This window comes from Metopolophium dirhodum, chromosome 1, assembly GCF_019925205.1.
Source record: "Metopolophium dirhodum isolate CAU chromosome 1, ASM1992520v1, whole genome shotgun sequence".
In the NCBI taxonomy this organism is placed as follows: Eukaryota; Metazoa; Arthropoda; class Insecta; order Hemiptera; family Aphididae; genus Metopolophium; species Metopolophium dirhodum.
In genome coordinates this window covers 87,229,106-87,253,880 of record NC_083560.1, presented here as the reverse complement: position 1 = coordinate 87,253,880, position 24,775 = coordinate 87,229,106, and the positions used below count along the sequence as shown (strand labels likewise).

The window sequence follows — 24,775 nt, the reverse complement described above, 5'->3', positions numbered from 1 at the left end:
AAGCATTTTTTAAATAATGACTAGTTTTCTATACATCTAATTTTTATCTCAAAAATTAGAATGAACAAAATTCGAGTATTTTAGTAACTAAAATGTGTATGCAATAATATTAGGTAACTAATAAATAAATAAAAAATACTAAGCATTATACTCCACAAAAAAATAATATTAATTCAAGGGACATTGAATTTAATTTAAATAGTAATATGTAATTCTCCTTAAACTTGGAGTGGAAAATAATCATAATAAACCAGACAGTAATACTTTATTAATTCTTTACAATCGAAATAGTCAGAAAAATAACCAAAAATAATATCATTCATATATAGCATCTACATAACTACATCTATACTATTTAATCAGACTTCAAAACATTAAAACAAAATTCGTTTTTTATAAGACAGTGAACACTGTCATATAATAATTAAATTTTGGCACAATTTACTGACAAAGTGTAGGTGGTTAAGGATAGAAAATATAAAAAAATACAAAATTTGATTGAGCATAATCAACATTTTAATGTTTCTTACTCAATGATTTGCCAATCATTATTTAAAAAATTTAAACTTACAAAACTCCAAATAGAAATACACAGTTCATTAAATAGTTGTTTTAAACGGTAAACTTGAAAATCAACCATTTAATAAATGTTTAGCACAAACATAGGTAACTCTATGAAATTAAAACATGTAGCTGTAATTAGCTTAGCTATATACACCTGCAATTTAGAGGCAAAAGTGCCGATAAATCAGTAAAAAATAAAAAAGGCACTGTTATATTTAAATATATTTACTTACTCTAAAATAAGTATAAATTAATTTTATGGAACTTGAAGGATATTTCAAATCACCTCGATAAATAGGAAAATAATAATAATAAATATAAATTAGGCCATACATATAAGACTAGTAAATAAAGACATTAAACATAATGGTAAATTTATACAATGGACCATTAGGGAACAATTATAAATAGGTAGTGACATTAAAATTAAGTTATACCGATTTAGAAGTAAATGTGTGTAGCGTAGCTTGGAAGTTTGTAAACATTATATGTAGAGTTTGTAAAAATGGAAGGTTACCGAACATTCTAGAAAAACCTATACATATATACATATTTTCTTAAGTGTTTATATCTAAAGAAAGAAAGCCATACTTTGATACATTCTAAAGAGAAATAGAATCCTTTATGTTAAGACTTATATGGTTTTCCCTTACAAATTTCATATAATATTATGATCATTATCATAAGCATCTAAAATACATAATAAACTTATAATTAACTTCTTTGATAAAATTGTAGTTTATTTTAATTTGATAAGGTTCAACCAATTTAATATTTTATTTAAAAGATCTATTCACTTGAAAAAACCTTTTAACTCTTAATATTTGGAGCCAATCTCGAAGAGTCACCAGTCTTCTATCTCTAATTTAGAAAAAGTTAATTTCTTCTATGTGTATCATAAACCGAATGTATGTTTATCATGCATTTTTTTTTCTACAAATATCAAATTAAATGATTTGTTTTAATACATGGTATAAAACAGTCTTACTAAATATTTATTAACGTTTAAAACATCTAATACAATTGTCAACTACATTTAATTTTTTTAATTATTGACTAGTATTAAATTAAAATACACATTAATGTATAATGTTATCATAATTCTAAGAGGTTACATAAAAAATCAGTAGCGTTAGACATAAATGGTTGTATAAATATGGTGCAACATAAAACTAAATCTAGATTGTGCATTAAATAAAAGTACATAAATACATAAGCTTTAAGGATCAATTAAGTGTGTTCAAATGTTGCCGTAGTGTTTATTTAGGTACTTCAATGTTTATTGCTGTTTAAATTAGGTTCATCACAAATGTATTAAATAAATAATTGGTTTTATCCTTAAACATTATAAATTGACAGGACTAATAATATATATGAAAGTTTTAAATTATGGCACTACAATTTCCGATTTGTATTTTAATTTTGTAAATTTTGCCTAATATATGAACAACAAAGATCTAAATTTGTTATTTTGAACTGTAATAATAAAACTAAAACATAAATATAAAACTGTAATTACAATAAATATATTAAGGTTGACATAATATGCAGTATGTTTTTATTAACTTAAAAAATCATAATTGATATTGTAAGAAGAATAACTTAATACTTAAAGATTTTAATTATTATATGAACTAATGATCAATATTAATCAACTGTCTATTTAATTAGTTTTAATGCATATGTTATTTAATATAGTTAAAAAATATAAGCATGTTAAATGTCTATGAAAAATAACTAAATTTCTCTGTTTTAATAAATAATGTACTAAATCCAATTCAAATTTCGAAAATAAGATTTAAATTCCCTATAAAGTAATTCTAAGGATCAATTATTCACTTTTAATATTTGTCAAGATAATAATTTAAAAATAAAACAACAATTCATACACAATTTGATCATTTTAAAATTGAAACAAAATGTTAAGAAGCAAGGAAGACAATTCAAAATAAGCCAATCAATCTGAAGCAATTTTTCAGACAATTGACTAAATTATTATTTGTAAAATTAATTGATAACAAAAATGTGTAATTTGACTGAAAATCAAAGTAAAAAAAAAAAAAAATATTTGAAATGATTGAGCGAATTTTTATTATTGATGTTAAAAATTAAGTATCATCAGAAATAATTATTTTAATAGATTTTGTTATTTCCTTTAAAGATTTAAAATGTATATTATGATTAAATAATATTCATTAGGCCTGTAATTTAATCAAGGAAAACTATTGAAATAACTGTAAAAAAATTATATGTATAAAGTTTATAATTATTTTATCATTTCAAAAAAAAAATAGTATACTATTGAATAATTTAAAACAATTTAGAATCAACAAATATCAATATTAACATTCATAAAATAACATAACTATTAATAAGATTTAATAGAATAAAGATTTGGAAGGTATTATTTTAGTTTCATTATTGCAATGTAATATGTACAATAACACTGATATACTAATAATAAATACAATTATTATAACAAAAAAAAATTAGTCCTCAAGGTTTGTTTTATGTTAAAAACAATTTAAATGTTACATTAGTTAAATGGTTGATGTATATTTAAAAATTAGTTGGATAAAATCATTTCAAGTTGAATATTTAAAAATAGTTGAGAGAAATGTGTTGGTGTCTTATGTTATTGTATATTAGAACTATGTAGGTAATAAACGTCAAAATAATAACATCAAGTACAAAAAAATACTTTTTTTCTTATTTTAAAAATGGGCATTGTGCTAATAAAATGATTATATAAGAATAATATTATTGGAAATTAGAATATGGTAGTAAGTTAAAATGCAACAGCAGCATGTAAAAATAATAAATACTTTTTGGCGGCCTTTATCAATTATGGGGTTAAATTATAAAGTGTAAAATATTTTGGAAGAATTAGAATATTACACAAAATGTATACCATAAAAAATATTGCAAAAATTATTTTAACTCAAGTTACATATCACATATATATAAATAGAAACTGAAATTCAAATTATGAATATTAGTTAAGAATATTCAATATAACTAATAATTTTAATGTAACTGTACAAAATGATAATATTGTTTTTGTTTTAAATTTTTACATTTAAGTAATAATAGCAGATTTTTATAGCTGGACAAAAATATTTAAAAATCGAATGACTTCATAAATATGTTTTTAAAAATATCCAATTGTGTTTTACAATATTTATATTTTTGACAAGAATAATTAGATATGTCTAGTTTAGAATAATTGTGTTATAACAACTGAAACATTTACATTGGTAGAATAATAAATTTAAATTGACTATAGACATGGTAAACAATAATTACCAACATTTAGTAAAGATATATTACCTAAATACAAATTATTATGATTTTATTAAAATCCAATTAACAAAAACATACATAAAAAACGTGTGAAGAAAATGGAATGATGATTAATTCATAATAATTTAATAGCTTGAGTTTCAATATAAATGAACTGAGGGAAAACATTGTAAATACGGTTACGAAATTGCACTTATACTATTGATTTAATAGTCAAATTTACATTATATAGAAATATAAGAAGTATTTACTCATGGTGATCATTGATCAATGAAACATGATTATTCACTTATGTTAATTACAGAAACTATAAAGATTTTGAGAGTTATAATGTTTATTTATCTATGGTATGAATATACCCAATCTAAACGTTCTATATACAATTATAATTAGGTATTTTTAGTTTGTACTAAATAAATAACAAAGATTTAAAAATATATAATCCAACATTTTGAAAATGTTGTAAATATATGGACTGCTGATCTATTTAATGTAAAACACTATTTATTTCAGAAAATATTTCTTTTACATAATTTTAAGCAGTTGAAAAATAATATTTTTGGAAAAAATATTATTCCTTACTAATTTTTAAGTTTTTTATTCTTTAAAAAGATAATTTACATTTTTAATTTTATCTTACAAAGTAGAATATTATTCGGGTTATACAACATGAATTTTTAGTTTCTTAATCTATGGTAGAATATTTGTTGGAGTACTTCGATCTATAAAAATCAAATTTCGGACAAGTAGTTTATTGGTTATATTTTTAAATACTTACTACCCATAAACTACATACTCGTCTAAAATTAAATTTTTATACGGCAAAGTAGATACTACAACTGAAAAAGCATTCTGCTTTAGAGTAAGGAATTAAAATTCATGTTATATTTTAAAAAAGTAAAACAACTAAAGATTGTAACAATAAAACAACGATTTTTTAAGTTATGTAAAAAAAGAATATTTTAAATAACTATTTGGTTTTTGAATATTGAGTGTCTTAAGTTAAATAGATCATCCAGTATCCTAAAAAAAATAGGATACATTTATGCAAAAGGCCGCCACAGAAGTGTTTTCTTATACAGTATATTGAGGTAAAAATTATGTACACATATTATATTAGTCTGTACATCTGGTTAAGCCCAACAAAAACAATTTATATACAAACACTCATATTATTTATAATATCATCATACAACATTATACCAAAATTATTCACAAATATTTAATAATATAATTTTGTTATACTAAAATATATGATTTGTTTGTAAGGTTGGTAATATTATATTCTAAGCATTGATAAATAAGATTCAAATTTAACAATAGATTAGCAGAACTATTTGTTTTTAAATTTCACCTGAGATGTTTTTATATTTGAGTAGAGTAAATTATAAGGGTTATGGTTAAATAGTTAGAATGGTATAATTATTATAATAATGAATTACATAAAAAATGAATAAGTGAGGTACTTATCCATCAAATGTATAAAATTGCTTAAATTGATAGAAACCTTGTATACAATTCTAATGGCATTGATAAAACAGTAATGATAGTAATGGCAGTAAAAAGATATTTTTCTGGTAAAAAGATTTTAATGGAAAAATACCTTACACATTTCAAGACAACTTAAATCAATACAAACAAAATTTACAATAACGGCGAGGAGATCAACATTTTGAATGATGAAGATTTGTATGAAATATTACTTAGGTATCTCGTGTTAAATTATAATACTATAATAGTCTTTAATATTAAAATTGCTGGTCTACTTTATATAAAAAAAGATTGTAAATATGCAGGTAAATCAGTAATTAAGTAACATACTAAATATATTGCAATTATAAACTAAAAATAGTTTGTTATTTTTAAAAATGTTAAAATAAAAATAATTTTGATGATAATTAATTGTTATCATTACCAATAATAATTATTAATTTATGTTAATTTTAATGAACATTTGCTTAGTTGTTTATTACTAAGATAGTTTCTATTTTAAATTCAGATAAATTAACAGAAGGTTAATTGTGATATATAAATTTACTAAGTAATTTAAACATACAATTTCTAAACATTTTGAAGACACTAAAAGACTTGTTTAATGCACCATCACGGTAATTGAGTAATTAGTTAAAATACTTAATAGCTACTTTTAAACTACATACGGATTTATGAATTACTATGATTGAGAAATTAATACTCCATTTTGTTTATTTGGTGAAAGAGCATTTCCATTTGGTAAAGTAAGTGAACTATGACTACCGTTTGCCACATTATTTATACTGGTAATTGAAGTTGATGGTAATACATTAAAACAGCTTCCTCCAGACATGAGTTCCAAAGCCCGATATAATAATAAATAATTTTCCTATTCAAAATAAATAAAGTAATAAACAGTACACTTAAATATAATGGTTTTTTGATAATTTAACTTACTATGTCCTTCCAAATGCCTGGTCTTTGATTATGATAAAGTTTAGCATACAATGAAATATCAACCACATTTTCATGTTGTAGTTGCTTACCAATAGTTGTTAAACAACAAAATATTGCAGCTTCTGTTCCACCAAATCTATAATAAAGTGATATTTAAATAAGTTAATATTTTTAGAATTTAATTAATAATCACGGTTTTATACCAAATATTTTAAATTTCAAAACTTAAGATAATTAAAAACTACAAGCTTGATTTGTAAAAAAAAATGTACATCTGACAATATATGGATCTTTAAACATTAAAGATTAACATTATAATTATATTTTTATTTAAAGCTTATTGATTTCAAGATTTATTGAACGTTAATCAGTTAAGACACTTTATATAGCATGCCTTATTTACACACAATATATTACACTTAAAATGCACAACTATGTTTTAGAGTAATATAAGTACTTTTATGAATGTTGTTATAAATTTGTATGCTACTTTATAAACTATCATATAACTAAAAAAATTAAATATGATCATATTGGTCATGATGGTATTTTTAATTATTATTATATATAATACTTACTTATCTACTACAACAATAGGACCATTTTGGTATTCTAAATGCCACATTTGTACAATTTCTAATAACTTAATCAATGAAGATAATTCTCTCACAGAATATTTACTGTGAATTAATCTAACTGGAAGCATAAAATCATCTTGTACAGATTGAATGACAAGATCTCTTGTTTCATAATCGTCTCCTATTTTGTCTTCTTGAACACTTTTAACTTTGAAATTGTCACTATCTAATGTTGTATCAGGATCCACAGGCCAAAATTTAATAAGTGAATCCTATAGTATAATAAAAATGTATATTTTAGTTAGTTTTAAATCATTAAGCTAATAAAACGAACCGTGTCTTCACTCATGTCAGTTAATATTACTACAGTCTGTGCATTGTGGTCCCAGAGCATTTGCCAAAAATCTAAAACTGTATTTTCTAGAGGATGCTGTGTAACAATAAATTCTCCTAGCCGCTTAAATCCTGAAAATGTATAATATAATATTTAAGTAGTACAATCTTATATCAGAAACATTTGTCATGATCATAACTTAAGTTAAAAGTAATATTTTTTTTTTGCATTTGGGTGTATTAACCAATAGTAGACCCAAAGGCCTAGTTAGGTTGTCAATTTAGAATTTTGCTTTTGGGCACTTGTAGGTTTCTGCCTACCCAGTCTGCTAATAATTATAATTTATTCCATAAGAGTCATAGTAAAAGTGAAATGTACAAAACGCTCTAGAGATGGCGTTTAAACAATTTTTTTTAGCTCATGAATTTTTATTTTTATTTAATTTATAGTTTATATACATAAAATAGAAAACTAATAAATTGCAAACTCTAAATACTTTTGTGAGTGTATTATGATTTAAGTCAACTAGTCAACATACCTAATTCCAATCTAAGTCATCAGATTCATTCAATCTTTAATTATTTTAGTGGAATAATAAATAGTTACCAATAATCCAAGATGCATTGATGTAATCACTTCCTTCAATTCCAGGTTTTGGTGTTAAGTGCACTCGAGAATTTTCTACAGGAACAAATTCTTGAGATCTATTTTTATTTCGATTAAAGGGTTTATTTGCTGAAATTAACAAATAGTCTTGTGGGACAAATGATGTTATCATCTGTAAGATAATTAAAAAATATGCATTGAAAATAATTTTTTCTAAAATATTTGTTTTTATTCAAACCTTATAATGTTTTTCAAAATCTGAGGCAAATGATGCAATTTTACAATCAGCTATGTCTGTCTGAAGATAACTTGTTAAGGTTTTTCTATTAATACTAGAATACATGCAATTTATTGCTTCTAATAAAGCGTCATGGATAAATATATATTGTTCTTCCGTTTGAACTAAAAAATTCCTTTGCTGTCTAATGTGCTTTAAGAAATCAAATATATTCACTTCTTTTTCACTTTTAATTTGCTTAAGCATAGTATCTAAGACAATATATGTACCAGTTCTACCAACACCAGCACTACAAAATAAATTTAATTATCATTATTCATCAGTATTTTTAACTTGAAATTATTAAAATATAAATTCATTAATATACCTGCAATGAACAACAATAGGACCAGCATCAGCTGGATTAGCACCAGCTGATTTATTCACAAAACTTAAGATCGGCAAAGGATGATCTGGCGTACCATGATCAGGCCAATTAGTATAATGATATTGATATATAGTTCTACCTAATGGCACGTTTTTTTTTCTTTTTAGCCTAAAATATATAATTTTTTAAAACATCTTTTATTTTGAAAATATATAATATAATAATATTACTCGTGTATGATGCACTTGAAATGTACGAACAGTATACATAGCCATAAGTTCTTCTTTTAATAGCTTAACCTGAATAAAACCATATGTTTCTATACCTTCATTTGGCCAATATAAATCGCACTTCCTCTATTTAAAGAAACAAACGGTAAGTCTACTTAACATTTTTATACCTTTTTTTACCAGGCTTCTAAAGTCTAAAATGTATTATAAAAATCTTTACTATTACAGTATGATATAATAAGGAATTTCATAATATTTTTAGACTTTAAATTGCATCATATTAAACAGAATATTTTAATGAAAATATTGATGGAATCAGAATCAATATTTGATTACTTATAACTAGAGGTCGAAATAATATTCTCTTAAAAAGTTGAAAATATTCTTTTATATAAATATATTCTTAAATTAAGTATATGCCTTTATATGCGGAAGAATAAAGTTACATACATAATACAACAAAATACTTATATAAATAGGTATAAAGGTAAGTGAAAAATAATACCGCTTAAATAAAAACTTTAACTTATATAGGTAATATTTGATATATTTAATAAAATTAGATTTATGACGCATTTTTTTTTAATTAAGTCAATTTTTCATTGTTATCTACTGATTATAAAATTAGTAGAAGAGTTATAATTATCGTATATACGTTGGTAAATAAATATATAATACAAATATATATATATCACTATAATCGGGCATATAATTTATATTATTTACGCCACTACAACACAAAATATCTAAAATCTATTAAATTAATCGATATAATCAGATATTCTCCAACATTCTTTATTATACACAATATTCTTGTATCTTAAAACATTCTCAAATATGCAAAAAAAACTTTTTCCATTAATTTACGGGTTTCGTGATTTTTAAAGATTTCAAACCCTTATATGACTGCATAGACTCCACAACATACAAATTAAGTTTTTATTTTGCTTATTCATTGTTTTATTGTTACAAAGACCTCACACCAGTATTTAATATCTGTCTTACACACGCAGAACATTGCAAATATATGTACTAAATTCTTACTTAAGTTTATTTATTGTTAATATTACTATCAGATAAAATGTATGAAAATATAAATAAGGGCTGGCAGAATTTCAAATTTTGATACCGGTATTCATTATTTTTTTACTCCTGGTAAATACCAAAATAACTGAACCTCAGTAATCAGTATATCAGTGAATTTTTAGTTATAAATAATGTATATGGTATTTTTGGTAATTACCGTATTTACGGTAACTGTAAATACTGAAAATACTGCCCTAAATTATCAGTGCTTGAGCAAGTATTTTCTTTTCGTATTCTAATTTTATTATGAATTATAACAGGTACTTAAATAATTTCAAATTTCAAATTCATGTGACTCGTTATTTTAATATAAACTATAAATAAACTGTAATATGAATCTGTCATGAAGATTAGTATTTGTTAAGTAACATATGTGTATGTTGTCATCTTTTTCTTAATTACTATTTTTGAGATAATACTTAAGGCAAAGGACTAATAGTCATAAAAAGTTACCAAATATGCATTTTTATGCAAAATAAAAAATATACCCAAAATATACATTTTAAAAATTCAATTTAATGACGGCAATACGACATCACATGGTAAACAATTTAACAATCATCTATCTATTAAAAAAATACAGCAAATTAATCTTACTATCTTCAAGCTCTTTTAGGAAAAACGAGTGCCCGCTGACAGTTAAAAACAATATTATACTACAAAAATCAATGTATGTATTGGTTGTATTAATTAAAATAAAAACATTAGTGGAGAAAAAAAATTATAAAATTATTAATTAGGTAAGTTGAAATAATATTATGTCTCCAAAAGTATAAATTTGAAGAAATATGCTAAAAATAAAACTCAAAATATGCATTTATATGCAAAATTTCATTTCAAAACTAGCTTTGTAAAAGCATGAAACATATTTGTTTCGTACTCTGATATTTTTGAGACTGTGCAAAACAAATATGCAAATGCTACAAGTCCTCTGTCTTATAATAATTTTTAGTATTTTAGTGTCGTGATGATAGTTGACTTACACTCTTCGTCATCGCAGAGAACGATCAATGATAAAACTAAATTTGGACATCAAAGAAAACTAATAAACGTAGAATATAGTAAGTAGTTAGGTAGTAGGTACTAAGTACACCACTTGCATGGAAAATACTGTCAATCATAAACTTGTATTCATAAATAAAATATTAATATTATCCAAAAAGAATCAAATTTTTCCAAAAAGAGCAAATAAGTGACACAATCTTTGGGAAATTTTTTGATAATTTTATTATTATAAAAATTTAACACAGAAAACTATCTTGTTTATTATAAAATATAAGTTATCTTTTTTTAGTGTATCTTTGACATTGTTTAAAAAGCAGTCAAAAACAAATCTAGTAACAAAATCTGTTGAAGTGGTAAAATATAAATATTTTATGTATACAAATAAAGTATGTTAAAAGCAAAATAGAAAAAGGGTATTTTATTGTAGAATATATTTCTCAATGTGAATTGACAATGTAGAAATTATTTTTATCACACATTCTATACAAACTCTAGCAGATTGTCTGATGTAAGAGATTATGTGATGTTATGTATTTTTAGTTGTAGATTTTAATTTTAATATTAATCTATTTGTTATTGATTAGACTACAAATAGTTTTAATTATTATGAACCTCTTTATGAAAAAATACGTAATAAAATGTACTTCTTAATTATTTAATTTATTGTATTATGAATTTGGGGTGCTAGGCTGACAAACCTAAATTGTTAAACTAAATAATCACATAATATCTTTAAAAAGCATAAATCAAATTTAGGGGTTATTTACAAAGAACCAAACTTCAAACGATCTCTATCACAATATATTAAGTTAACTTTTGGTAGAAAACGCTCTTATAAAATACAGCAATAATGTGTAAAATAATAAATTCAATTTTAAAAAAGAATTCAAAAATAAAAATTTCATTTTCATATTTTATTTATACTGATTCTTAAAATATATTACCCGACCACGTTCCACTAAATTTGTTATCATCACAATAACATAAACATGTTGTTCCCACATCATTTGCCAAAAATCAATAATTGTTGATGGTAATGGTCCTTGTGTACCAATGTATGCATTAGCTTTTTCAAAACCATCAATATAGTTTGCATTTATATAATCAGAATGACTTCCTGGTATATTATTTATGTGGAGCTTAACTCTACTATGATCGTCTGTAAATTAAAATATTATCATAGGAGTCATTGATTATATAGTTTTAACCAAAAAATAAACATAAGTTAGTTAAATTAGTATAATTTTGTATAAATTGTTTTTAATTAAAACCCATTTTTCAAATTATAATGGATAATGATGATCCTTTATTTTATAATATTATCATTTGCTGGTTATCATTATTTTAAACTTAAATAATTAGATCATATAGATCTTAAAATTAAAATTTAATATTTTATTTTACGTAACATTCACAGATTGCAGTAAAAAATAGTTTAAAGAGTTAGTTGAACCAAATTACTAGATATGAACTGACCTCAGGAAGAATCAATTATTATTATTTAATAAAAAAAATAAAAATAATATTTAATACTGACTACGGAAAATTGCAATATTATAATGGAATGACATTTCCTATCTCACTATCTGCAATGTGTAGATACTCGAATTTACCATGATGTGAAATACACCTAACGAGTACTGATAAAAAAACTTGTATTTATAACTAGACATCTACAATTAGATGTTTAGTTGTAATTCCAAACCTAGTAGATAAAACAAGGTTTACTTATTACTAACTAATAAATGCACCAAAGCTAGTAACGAAGTGTTTAAAATTAAAATCACTTTTAAAATTTGGTATCATTTGTGATTATCACTAAGATAAATGAATACGATTTATCTAACTTATTCAGTGTGGATCAGAGCAATCTTCTCAAATAAATAAACAATTACTAACACAATTAGATTATGGTTTCAGTATAGTATATAAAAAGGGAACACCAATGTATGTGTTAATAACTAAAAATGAAATATCTTCAGTATATCAACATTATCTGTAACATATATTATTATTATATCAGATTATATAAACAGAGAGTGTTTATTTGGGATTTCAACAAAAATTAATATAAAAGAGTGAATTTGTAAAATAACACTAAACTATATCAGTTTACATTTTTAAATAGACTATAGTATTATAATGAAATACTTGGAATGAAGTATGGAACTATAAAATATGTTTAATTATTTTATCTGGCCATATTACAAATTTTCGTATACCAATGAATCTAGAATTAATTTATTGGTTTATCGTCTTAGTCCAATTGTGCTGTTATCAGATACTCTTAGGTAATTTCTTAGATCATCATTACAAAATATATGAGTGGATTACAGTAGCATGATTAATTATAACTTATTTGCTTACATGGAACTATGTTGAGGTATCGGTTTTTTGATTTATTTTCTGGTAGTTGTGATGATTCAGTTGAAAAATCAAAATTCATTGACTCTTCTTGAATGATTTCATATTCTTTGCTAAAACCAATATCTCCATCAACATGCAAATTAGCTACATGCCTGGCAAAACTGTCCACTGTCACAACATGAGATTCTTGTTTATGCTTCCACCAATCAGAATTTGGCAATGTTGGTACAGTATGTGACACAAATGGTGGATCCTCCAGATAATAATAAGCAGCATGAAAGTATACCCTACACACAGGATGGCATCTATAGTACAAAACATTTATTTTATGTGTTACATGTAAAGCATCACACATATTATTAGCTATGGCGATAAAAAGATTTAATTTAAAAATATTATATTAAATTAATGTTAATAAACAAAAATGAATACTTACTGCCAAAATAAAACAACAGCTACAATGAATAGTAATCCCAATACGCAACATAAACCAATCAAAAGGGATTTTGTATTTTCAATTAAATTATGATTATTTTTCGAAGTATTATCATTATCACAATCTTTATGTAAGTAGACAGAACGAGGTTCTGAAGCTTCACCTTCAATTAAATGATTGCCTAGGAAACTATTTGTCGCTCCATTTATTTTTAATTCATACATGGTATTGTCTGTTAAGTTTTGAACAATGTACTGATTATGCTAGAAAACAATAATAATTTCACAATTAATTAAATCAAGTATTATGTTACGATGCTATTTTAAAACCTATAATTTACATACATTTGAATTGATACTGTCTTTTGGTAATGAAATGTTGAAATTCTTAACAATATCAGAAGTATCATAAACATATATAATATATTCATCCACTGATCTATAAAATAGTCGAGGTGTAGTCCATTGTAAGAAAATAGATGTACCATTAGTTCCTGGTACACATGTAGCATTTGTAATAATTGGTGGACCTGGACCATCAACATCAGTATATTGAATTATCGTATCTGAAGATTCACTTTTTATATATTGTTCGCATTTGGCTACAATGTGTACTTGGTACTCAGTGTAAGGTACTAGAAATTTAAAAATGTAAGTCAATAAAAAATGTACAAATACATATAATTGAGATTAGACATTTTGTTTTAATAATAAATAATAATAGAAATAAGTAAATATTTACAATAAGAAAATGTAACATCTAAAATTTGTTGTAATACCACGATAACATTAATATTTGTATTACCCAGTTACATGGGTACATAATGGATAATATATGATATGATATAATTTTTATAGTAAAACAGGAGATGTAAACTAATTTCAAATATTTGGAAATATAAAAGTTAATTTTGGTAATTAAATTTGAATTAAATAAAAAATAGACTTACAATGTTTGGTTCTATTGTATACTCAAAGTCAATAAACAATTAACTTTATAATAAATTTTCAGAATATTACCAAATATATTCTAGAAAATAACCATAAAAACAAATAAATTAAATTAAAAGATGATAATATCCCAAAGCTTATAGTCAACATGGAAATGTGTTTAAAAATAAACAAGTTCCTACTAGGTAAGGGACTGTTGTCATGAATGAAAAGATTGTAATAGTAATGAATAAGGTCCAGATTTAAGGCACATGTATTTTTTTTTTGATAATGATAGAAAAATAATTCTTATATAAAAATGTGTTTCATTTAATTTATAATCTAACCAACTTAATATCAGTTTTTTTTGTTTTTTATATTGTATATTAAATTATAAATTTATCACAATAGTATTAACGGTACAAATCAATAAAAGCTCAGAGGATTTTAAATGTGTGAGTGCCTAAAAGACTTTTTGAATTTTGATTGATACAAATTAATCTGGTATGTATATTATCTAATTTGAGAATTTTGCCTGACACAATTACAAAATTAGAAACACGAGGTTTTAAAATATTAAAATATTCTATGTGTATTGTATAATTTTTTAATTACCTTATTGAAATAATACATTAAATGATTTTTTTTTGCATTATTTCACATTTTAAGTGTTTTTTATTATTTATATTGCATTAAAATCTAAACACTAGTATTAAGTGTCAAGAAATATAGATTATTTTTATATTTTATGTAAGGTGTAATGTACTTAAAAAAATAAATTTTTTTAAGGGAAAAGATAACACAAATATTAAGTTTCTTAAGTACATTTAATTAAAAAAAGAGTGATATATTTTAATTATACGGTTTATTGTTTATTTATGAATTAGATGTCATTACTAAAATACTATGGCCATGACTGTTGCATAATTAATTAACAAAATTAATACTTATTATGTTTTAATCATTAGTAGGCGGGTACTTAAAATTACAAAGTTCTGTATTGATTTCACCATTGTGATTTAACAACTAAATACTAATATAGATACAAGCAAATATGATCAGTTCAATTTTTTTATTATTGAAAAAATCTATAATAAATATTCCATACTTATAGCAACAAAAATAATTATGAATAAAATAAAGATATTTTAAGTAAAATTACTAAGAAAAAATATATTATACTGACAAAAAATAGCTATAAATATTAAATACATTATTATTTCTTTATCTTGTATTCTGGATCCCAAACTTTTTTGGTTCATGATTCTCTAAATATTAAAACTTAATTACCATGCATCTTAACTGTAAGAGCTTCCTCAAAAAAATGTGGGAGTCACTGGTTCTACATACTGATAAATATGTAAGTCAATATACAGGGTGTAAATGCAAATAAAAGAGAATATTATACCCATTTGTTTTTAATATTTTAAAATTTCAGTAAAAAGTACTTATGAGGAACCTTGTATCAAAATATGAATTCCTATTACAAAGAATTAAAAATGATCTCAAATATAAACTAAGCAAATTAGAAAATTTCAAGTAGGTACCTACAAAACGTTAAAAATTATAATTATATTTTAAGATTTAATTATATATATATAATGATAAGTAATATTAGTAATAATGGAATGTTTCAAAATGTCTAATATAATTTAAATTACAAATCAAATATCTAAAATTGTTTAAAAAAGAATCATTACATTTAATTTACACTACAAACAATTATACAAAATTGTGACCACACTTGTGATTATTTTTAATTGTTAAAGGAATCAATTTATTTGGTATTTAATTTTTAAGGCAAGAACCAAAAACTATCAAAAAAGTTGAACTTTTTATAGGTTTATAAACAAATTAAAAAGTTCCAAAATTATATAAATTCTAGAAAATGTTGATATAAATTTTAAGTCCTTATTCTTTTTAATTACAACAAAAAATCGATTTGGTTTAAAATTTGAAATTACATAAATATCCTTGAAATATTTTCCCCTTATATTTTGCAGATATATTATGTCACCAGAAACCAGCATCAATGTCGAAGTTGGAGCAATATTTTAGTTCTAAAACTTTATTTTTAAAAAACCCATTGTAAAACCAAAACATATTTCTTTCTTCAAATAGAATTTAAAATAAAATAAATATATACCTATCTATATCAAAATTGATAAAATTCAATGTCACAGTAAAAATGGCAATGCTTTTGTGAGCATAAATCACAGTTTAAAATAATCATTTATCAAGTTAAAACCATTAAATATTTAATATCCACTACATTTTATACTCATATGTTTAAAGTAATATTATATAATAAGATTTTATCAATAAAAAACAGTTGAAATGTGTTCTATAAACTACGAAGTAGAAAGAAAAATGTACATTTAATATAGCCAATCTATTCAACAAAATATATTATGACATTTAGAAGTTATATTATCATAATAGGTACTTTTTGTTATACCGTTTAATTTATTATTTGTTTATTACTTTTAATAAATTTATTCAAACATTTTCAAGATTTAGTTAAAAATAGGTCGTTGCTTACACATCAAGTTATTGGACTTTTACTAAAAACAATTAGAAACTAAAAATATGTACAATTTTAGGTTGAAGAATAGATCATTTACAAATATATTCTGGTATTGGATATTGTATAAAACATTTTAAAATATTAGTCTCGTATAACAAAAAAATATATCAAAACAGATTTTCAATTATTAATTCCAACATTAGGACGGCTTAAATTTATCTTTCGATATGAGAAGTTATTATACAATCACCTGTAACTTTAAACAATTGTTGATTTTAATGAGGACAAACATTTTGCGAGGTAATCCCATACCACTCCACTCCGCCCATCTAAACTTTAAATACTTATAACTCATAAACTACTCGCCCTAAATTCGATTTTTATGAATCAAAATACTTAGAAAAATATTTTGCTTAGGAAAATAAAATTAAAACTCTGTTGTCATTCAAAAAAGTAAAAAACATAAAAATTATAAGGATAAAAAATATTAAAAAATATAATATTTAATAGAAACATTGTTTTTTTAACAACTTGAAAATACTTAAAAAAAAATATTTTTAAAAACATTGATACTTTTTGAGATAATGAGTGTTCTACGCTTAATAAATCACCCTGTATATTATTGATTTTATCCTCTTTTTTTCAGAATTCATTCAAACGAAAAGTATCAATATTAGTAATAAGGAATAAGTAATAACAATGGTAGTAAATTAATGTAAAAAACTTGTATTGGCTAATAATGAATAAATATTTATAAAAAAAAAAGATATTCAATATGATGTTCCGGTTTGATAATTTCAAAATCTGGCAACCCTAAATTAAGGTAATTTTATGTCTATTTGGAGTATAAAAATGAAAGAAAGATGTTTCGGAACTGAAAATTATAAAATGCCGAGGACTTATCCATATTCTACAAGTAGTAAGTTTACCTCAGCGGTTCCCAACCTTTTTAGTTGTGCGGACCACCAATTTTGTAAAAAAATCTTTGAGGCCCACTAATAGCACATCTATTACGTGTGCATATAATATATATATATATATAAATTTATATACATATATATACGTAAGTTATTAGAAATAAAAGAATTAAAAACGGCTGGTACACCTAACTAAATGGATTTTAGAAGACTATAAAATAAACATTTTCCATTATAAAATTACTAATAAGAATATTCTGTTTAGAATATTTTAAAATAGTTATATACTTACTGAGATTTACAATTGTATATATGTGTGTATTTGCCAATAATCTTGCATATGTGTTATTGTCATGTGAATAATAAAGATTGTAATTGGTTATTCCATCCTCACCATCTTTTGGTGCGAGCCATGTTATTGTTATTGTTCGACTGGTTACATTAGCAACAGTTAAATTCTGTGGTTTACTTTTGGTTACTGTAACAATAACATATATATACAATTACAGTTTAAATATAGGTAAACTATTCTATTAATATTCAAACATTTAATTGTAAATTTAAAAAATACAAATAGAATATTTTACAATCAATTTTGGAAGCCTTGTAAATGAAGTTGATAACAATAAATTTGATAAAATCATAATTAGGATTTAAAACTAATTATAAAAGAAAACTTTATTAAGAAATAAAAAATAGTAAAAGTATTATTAAGTGTATTAGTATATATCAATACACATATTATACAATAATAATAGGTAGGTAATAACTTTTTATTTTTGAATAAAATAATTTTCTTATTATACCTAATTCAAAATAGTTTATAGATAATAGATGTAAATTTGACACAACACCTATCTATTATTTTAAATTAAATATAAATTCATAATCAAATACCTAATTAAATTTTGAATCTGAAATCTATCATTTGTACCTATTAAATAATTGAATATCTAAAAACTCTTACCAGTCTACCGATGACCATAGATGCAAGATACGCTAATGAAAATTAGGTCTACATTTAGATTTTGAAGAAGTATTGAAGTAATATGTTACTGAACAATTTTTGTTTTATTTTTAAATTAGGTGTATAAATAATATATATATGCGTTACAATGGCTGGTATTCATAATAATTAATAATAGTACAAAACGATTATAAAAATTAATGTATCAAGTATTATTATGTAAGTATTTTATTATATATTAATATCTATAATATCTTTTTGTTAAAAATAAGCTAGCTAACTTTTCTTATGTAAGTCATGGAAAGGTTTTGAAGATAGAGGTTTTTATTGGTTTGTGTCATGTTAGTACAACAATGATTTAGTAACTTTCTCAATAAATAAATCTAATTTTAGATATAATATTACAATGTATGGTTGCACTAATGAGATAGACTCTATCACACTTCTAGTTAACCAAAATAAATAGTAAGGATTTGTTTAAATAAGTAGAAATAGTCTAAAAGGATCCACGAAACATAACTTTAAATATGTAGGTGTCTTGTAGTAAGATGCTTATATGAAAATGTTCTTCCAGTAAAACATATAAATAAATCAGTCGTTTAGTCAGACTTTTGTGGATTATTTGGATTCAGTTTATTTTAATGCAATGCCAAATGAGTAAAAAAACAAAATTTATAAAAAATTCTATCTGAAAATATAAATATTAAAGGATTAGTATAAATGGTTATTTTTGGAACTATCTAGATAATTAAATTTATCTCTGTAAAACAATGTTTTTTTTTTAAATCTAATTTTCTTTTGATAATTTGGTACGTTTTATAATATTATAACAATAAAACACTTTTGTTATAATAAAACCCACAATTAAATGCTACCTATATTTTATGTTTTAATATTATTCTCTAACTCTATCACAAGCAATATCGTAAATGAGTTAGATAAATTAATTTATTAATGAATGTATTGAATGTGTTAGGTATGTCTTATGTGTATCAATTGGAAACATCAATTTACTACAGTATATCATTATGACTATGCACAAATACTTTTTTTCATCACTTTATAGGGATAATTTTATAGTTTTAACTTATTAGACAATAGCTGTTTTTAAATAAAAAAAACTAAATTTATAAAAACTATAATATGTGCTAAATGTGACTTAGTAATAATTCTATTGTTTAAGAACATAAAATAAAAATAATAGGTAAGTATAATATTATTTTTGCTAAATATTTGAAAAGATTGATCATGGTATAAAGGTACCTAGGTATTATATTATTTAGAATAGCGAGAACATTTTTTTTTAGTTAGCATGTGCCCCATATAAACATCAGGTAATGGGGCTTGTACTTTTCTATTGATACAGGAGGTCCCTAATATTAGAATAGGTGATTACCTATAATATATGGTCATATTCAGTACTCGTCTTTAGGGGGGGGGGGGGGGGGGGGGGGGGGTACACAGGATGACAGAGTACCATAACTAATTTTTCAGAAATTTTAGTATACAGTATACCCCAACTATTATTTTTATCAAAATGTGTGAGATACCATCCATAATTTGTTTTATGGATTATTTAATTACTGTAGATCTATAAATCAGTTAATATTAACTAATTATTACTAAACCATTAATTAATTTACTTTTATTATCCATTTGCGTTTGTTATTATTTATTATATATAATATATATAATAGGTACGTACAGTAATTACCTAGGTATGACTTATTTTTTTAGTTAATTATTAATAAATATTTCTCTATATAATTTAAAAAGGGTTATTAGGGGATGCGGGGGCATAGCCCAAGTTTACCAAGTGATGGGAACTCTCTTTTTTTAAAAGTAAATAGTAAATAGTAAATAGCCCCCTTACTTTAATTTTGCCAAGTTAAGCACTGGGCATACTAAAGGAGCAGTCAGAGAAATGTGCTCAAAAGAGGAGTGTATGGAGAATCAGGTACTTGGAAAAATCAATAAACTGAGTCAGTGTCGGCTAGTAATCTGCAAGCGGACAAAACGTATGAACCGTGTGAGGAGCCGCCAGAAGCGGGCGTTGCGAAGCACCCTGTAAACTATAGGGGGCAAGACGGGCGACCGCCAGCCCGGACCGTCCGCGATTACGAAACCGTAAAGATGACAGAAACGAGACACCTCTTTACTGCAGATTATGGACTTACCCTGTGAATCACAGTTGCTTTTGTTTTGGGCGGCTGCGCGTCCGACGCAAACGTACAGGCAATTGGGACACGAGAACAAGACGAAGCCCAGACACCATGTTGCTATCCACATCTCCCGGACGGTGTGTATATACGATATGTGCGGGCGTTCACGACGCGGCGTGGCGTCGTACCGTCACGATGGCACCGTCGTTGTTGCACTGCCTCTCTGATTTCGGTAACGGTGGCGCGTTCATCGCATCCGCCGATTAGCAACCGACTGACGGCGCGGCGCGGGCGAGCACGTCATTATTCCTATTGCAGTAGTCGTACGACACACGACGCGATCCGCGCAGCGCAAACGACGACGACGGACCGACAATATGATGCATCAAGGAAACCGGGCGACGCGCGCTTACAATTATTACAATTTACTATTACTGCCGCTGTTGTTTACGATTTACGGCCGTGCAGTCGTAATCGCTGGCGAGCGGAGAAGTTTATAACCATAGACAAATATTAAGTACTGAATTGCTTATAATATTATAATATTTATAAATTATAATATTATTAAAGTTGTGGATACCGTCGTACACCGCCGCAGTGTTTACGACGATAGCTTATCAGTTTATCAAGTATCAACGCCATCGCCGACGATGCCGCGGATCGAGGTAACTGCGCCGGCGCGGCGGGGGGCAACGGTGGTTTTACACGATCGCACGCACGCGCACGTGAAATGGCAGTATATATATATATATATCATAATATTATTGTAAGGTTGAACGAATTTCAGCCATGGTTGAGCTCATTCACAGGACGGGACGCATAATTTGCAAAAGCGGGAACACTAGGACTCGGACCGCCTTTCTTTCTTTCTTTTTTTTCATTTCTATGAACACGGGCGTTGAACAGTGTGACCAGAACAGGCTCACTACGCAAGGTCGATGTGCATCCATAGTAGGCTTCGATTGTTTCGAGTGTTCCTCCTCTTCGCCTTTGAGTAGGCCATGTATAATTCATGTTGTTCAATATTCACGAACGATACCGGGTTTTTTGTATAATATCAGATTTGTAAAACTATGACGGAATTATTTTTATGTTCAACGCTTGAATTTAGAAATGAGAAAAATACCAATCTAGTAGGTACATTTAAAATTTTTTATTAATTTGTAATTTAAAAATATTATATAATATACTAATAATTGTATGCAATTAAAAATCCCTTCTAAATCTTACTACAATACTCTACGGCAGTACATGAGTACATCACTAATGTTAGGTATACGCTTGTTAAGACTTAAATCTAATGAAAATAATAATTCACGTCTGTCATAGAAATTCATTACTATAGGTACTAAAATATTATGTTATAAAATCTTTAAACTGCTTAAAAATTAGGATTCTAAATTCTAGTGTATAACGTAGCAACATATTATGCTATTGTGAAAATATCAAGTTACGCAGTTCAAAAATTTATTTCATGCATAACTTTCATAGTTTGAAAATATGAATATATTATATAGTAGTATTATGAATTAAGAATATTAATGAGTTTAATAAATGTCTCTATATCATCTGGTCATTTGGATACGTGAGCGCGGCAGCGAAGATCGCGAACGTTGGCACATATAGACCATGACGCGGGTGCAATGCACTGGCCAAAGGGACTGCATTAGAATTAAAAATATATTTTTCGACACTTAAATTCATAAACTAAAATATCTTAACGTGATTAATGCGTAAAAAGTAAGCACACTCATAATTCAGTTTTTAAGTGAGTTATGAGCATTTTTAATTTACGCTATATTAGTATATTAGTATATTACCTACACACGCAAAACTTGCTAAAAAAATGAACTATCGTAAAAAACCCATACCACATACATAGATAATGTTCTTACCACCAAGTTTCATAATAGGTCGATACACTCAAGTTTTTAAGTACTAACGAAGCTAAACGGGATCTGCTGGGCGTAAGTGTGCCATGTCACGCAATTGTATTGGGAACAACCTTAGGAACCTGTTCCTTAACAACATTTTGGTAATCATTAGTTCAATGAAAAAAATTTTAATGTTTGGGTATATTGTTCGTGAGAATTGCTATAAAATGCCAACTGGAAATAAGAGTTGCCGATACTCTAGGGGGTGTCACCCCATGGGCGAAGCTAGGGGGAGACTTGGGGCTTTATTTTAGCCCCCACTGTCATAATTCCACTTCCACCAACAGTATAGCTAAATTTACAAATTTTAATTTAAAATATAATTTTGTTTTTGATATATTAAAATGTCGTGTAGTCTTTACTACACAGAAGTTGTTATTAAAGTTAACACGAAAATAGTCTTCACCACCCAGAAAAATAGACTCAGGATAATATTTTTGTAATATTAATATATAAATGATGATACGCTTAACGACTAACGATTGACGGGACGATATAGGATATAGGATATGTTTTTATATTTTTTATTAAAATATAATTTATCACCGTCATTCAATCTTTGTAAGTACAATGGTTGTCTGATGGTTCGAAATCTGGTCAACATCGTTATTATTATTATAATAAAAAATGTTGGTTGGATAATCAATTAGTAATCATTTAATTGTATTATCATTCAACAATCACCAGGGTAATTTAAAACGTCTAAAAGCTAAGAAATATTGTTCAAAAAACTATAGTACCTACCTATTGTTCTAAATGTATATAAAATGCTACATTTATCACTATCTGTTCCAACAAGTTCCACATATAGTTAAAGAACATTTTCAGCAATGCATCGAATAGATACTTACATAAGGGCAACTATATTCCAAATCAATTCTTTAAGTTGTATATTATAGGTATTGAAACATTTTTTTTTTTTAATGCCAATAGGTATACTGAGCATTCAGTGAGCAGAGGCTTAAACTGTATGACTGTAGTCTAATACATATTATTATGTTACCCAAATCAATTCTTTAACTTTCAATAATACTATAAAAAAATTAAAACCTTGAATTTGTACCTAATTAAAACAACATATTTAATAATTTAAGGTTTACCTCCTCATTCCGCTTTTTAATGATAAGTATTAATAGTATTATATACACACATTAATAATAAATTAAAATATTAATTTATTGATTTACATTTACATTACATTTATAAACAATTAATGTAACGTGTTTGGGAAGTGTGGGGACAGAGCCCTCCACTTAATTTACTCATTATAACATTTTATGGCTGAAGACCCCCCCTCCCCCTCTGACTTAGGGTCTAGTTACGCCTATGGTCACCCTTCCCGCCCACTCCTAGAATCGCCACCCAAGCCAAATAGCTGACTTAAGTTAATTATTAAGGAACCTATTTAGTATTATTTCTTTGTTATTATTTGTATAGAGAAATATATTCACAATTTTTGCTAATTTTTTTTTAAGTGATCTAAAACTTTTCCTAATTTATTTGTGTTGTTCACAAACACATACCTAAAATAACATAATATATTATATTATACACATACTCACTAGCAGTTAGCACGGCTATCAATAGAAGATAAGATAATAATATTCACATATTATACATATTATCTTTAATCGCGGGGCTCACCAGTCACTATATATTATCATAATATCATATATTTTTTGTATTACGTACGTACCTCAACAGTATTTGTCCGGCGAACACGATCAATACTGATTTAGTTACACATACCACTACACTTAATTCATACCTATACATTATAATATTATCCAGTCGG

General features: G+C 25.3%; 1 protein-coding gene across 1 annotated transcript; it reads right to left on the bottom strand.

The window, feature by feature from the left end:
• Positions 1-3,602: 3,602 nt before the first annotated feature.
• On the bottom strand, positions 3,603-21,849 carry LOC132935515 (tyrosine-protein phosphatase 99A-like). The gene is given in 13 exon segments (XM_061002095.1): positions 3,603-6,229; positions 6,298-6,433; positions 6,876-7,147; positions 7,210-7,340; positions 7,816-7,987; positions 8,054-8,342; positions 8,421-8,776; positions 11,686-11,900; positions 13,109-13,413; positions 13,545-13,807; positions 13,889-14,178; positions 18,210-18,395; positions 21,062-21,849. Coding segments are annotated over 13 exon segments (2,916 nt in total). The 5' UTR covers positions 21,174-21,849; the 3' UTR covers positions 3,603-6,040.
• Between the last annotated feature and the right edge of the window lie 2,926 nt (positions 21,850-24,775).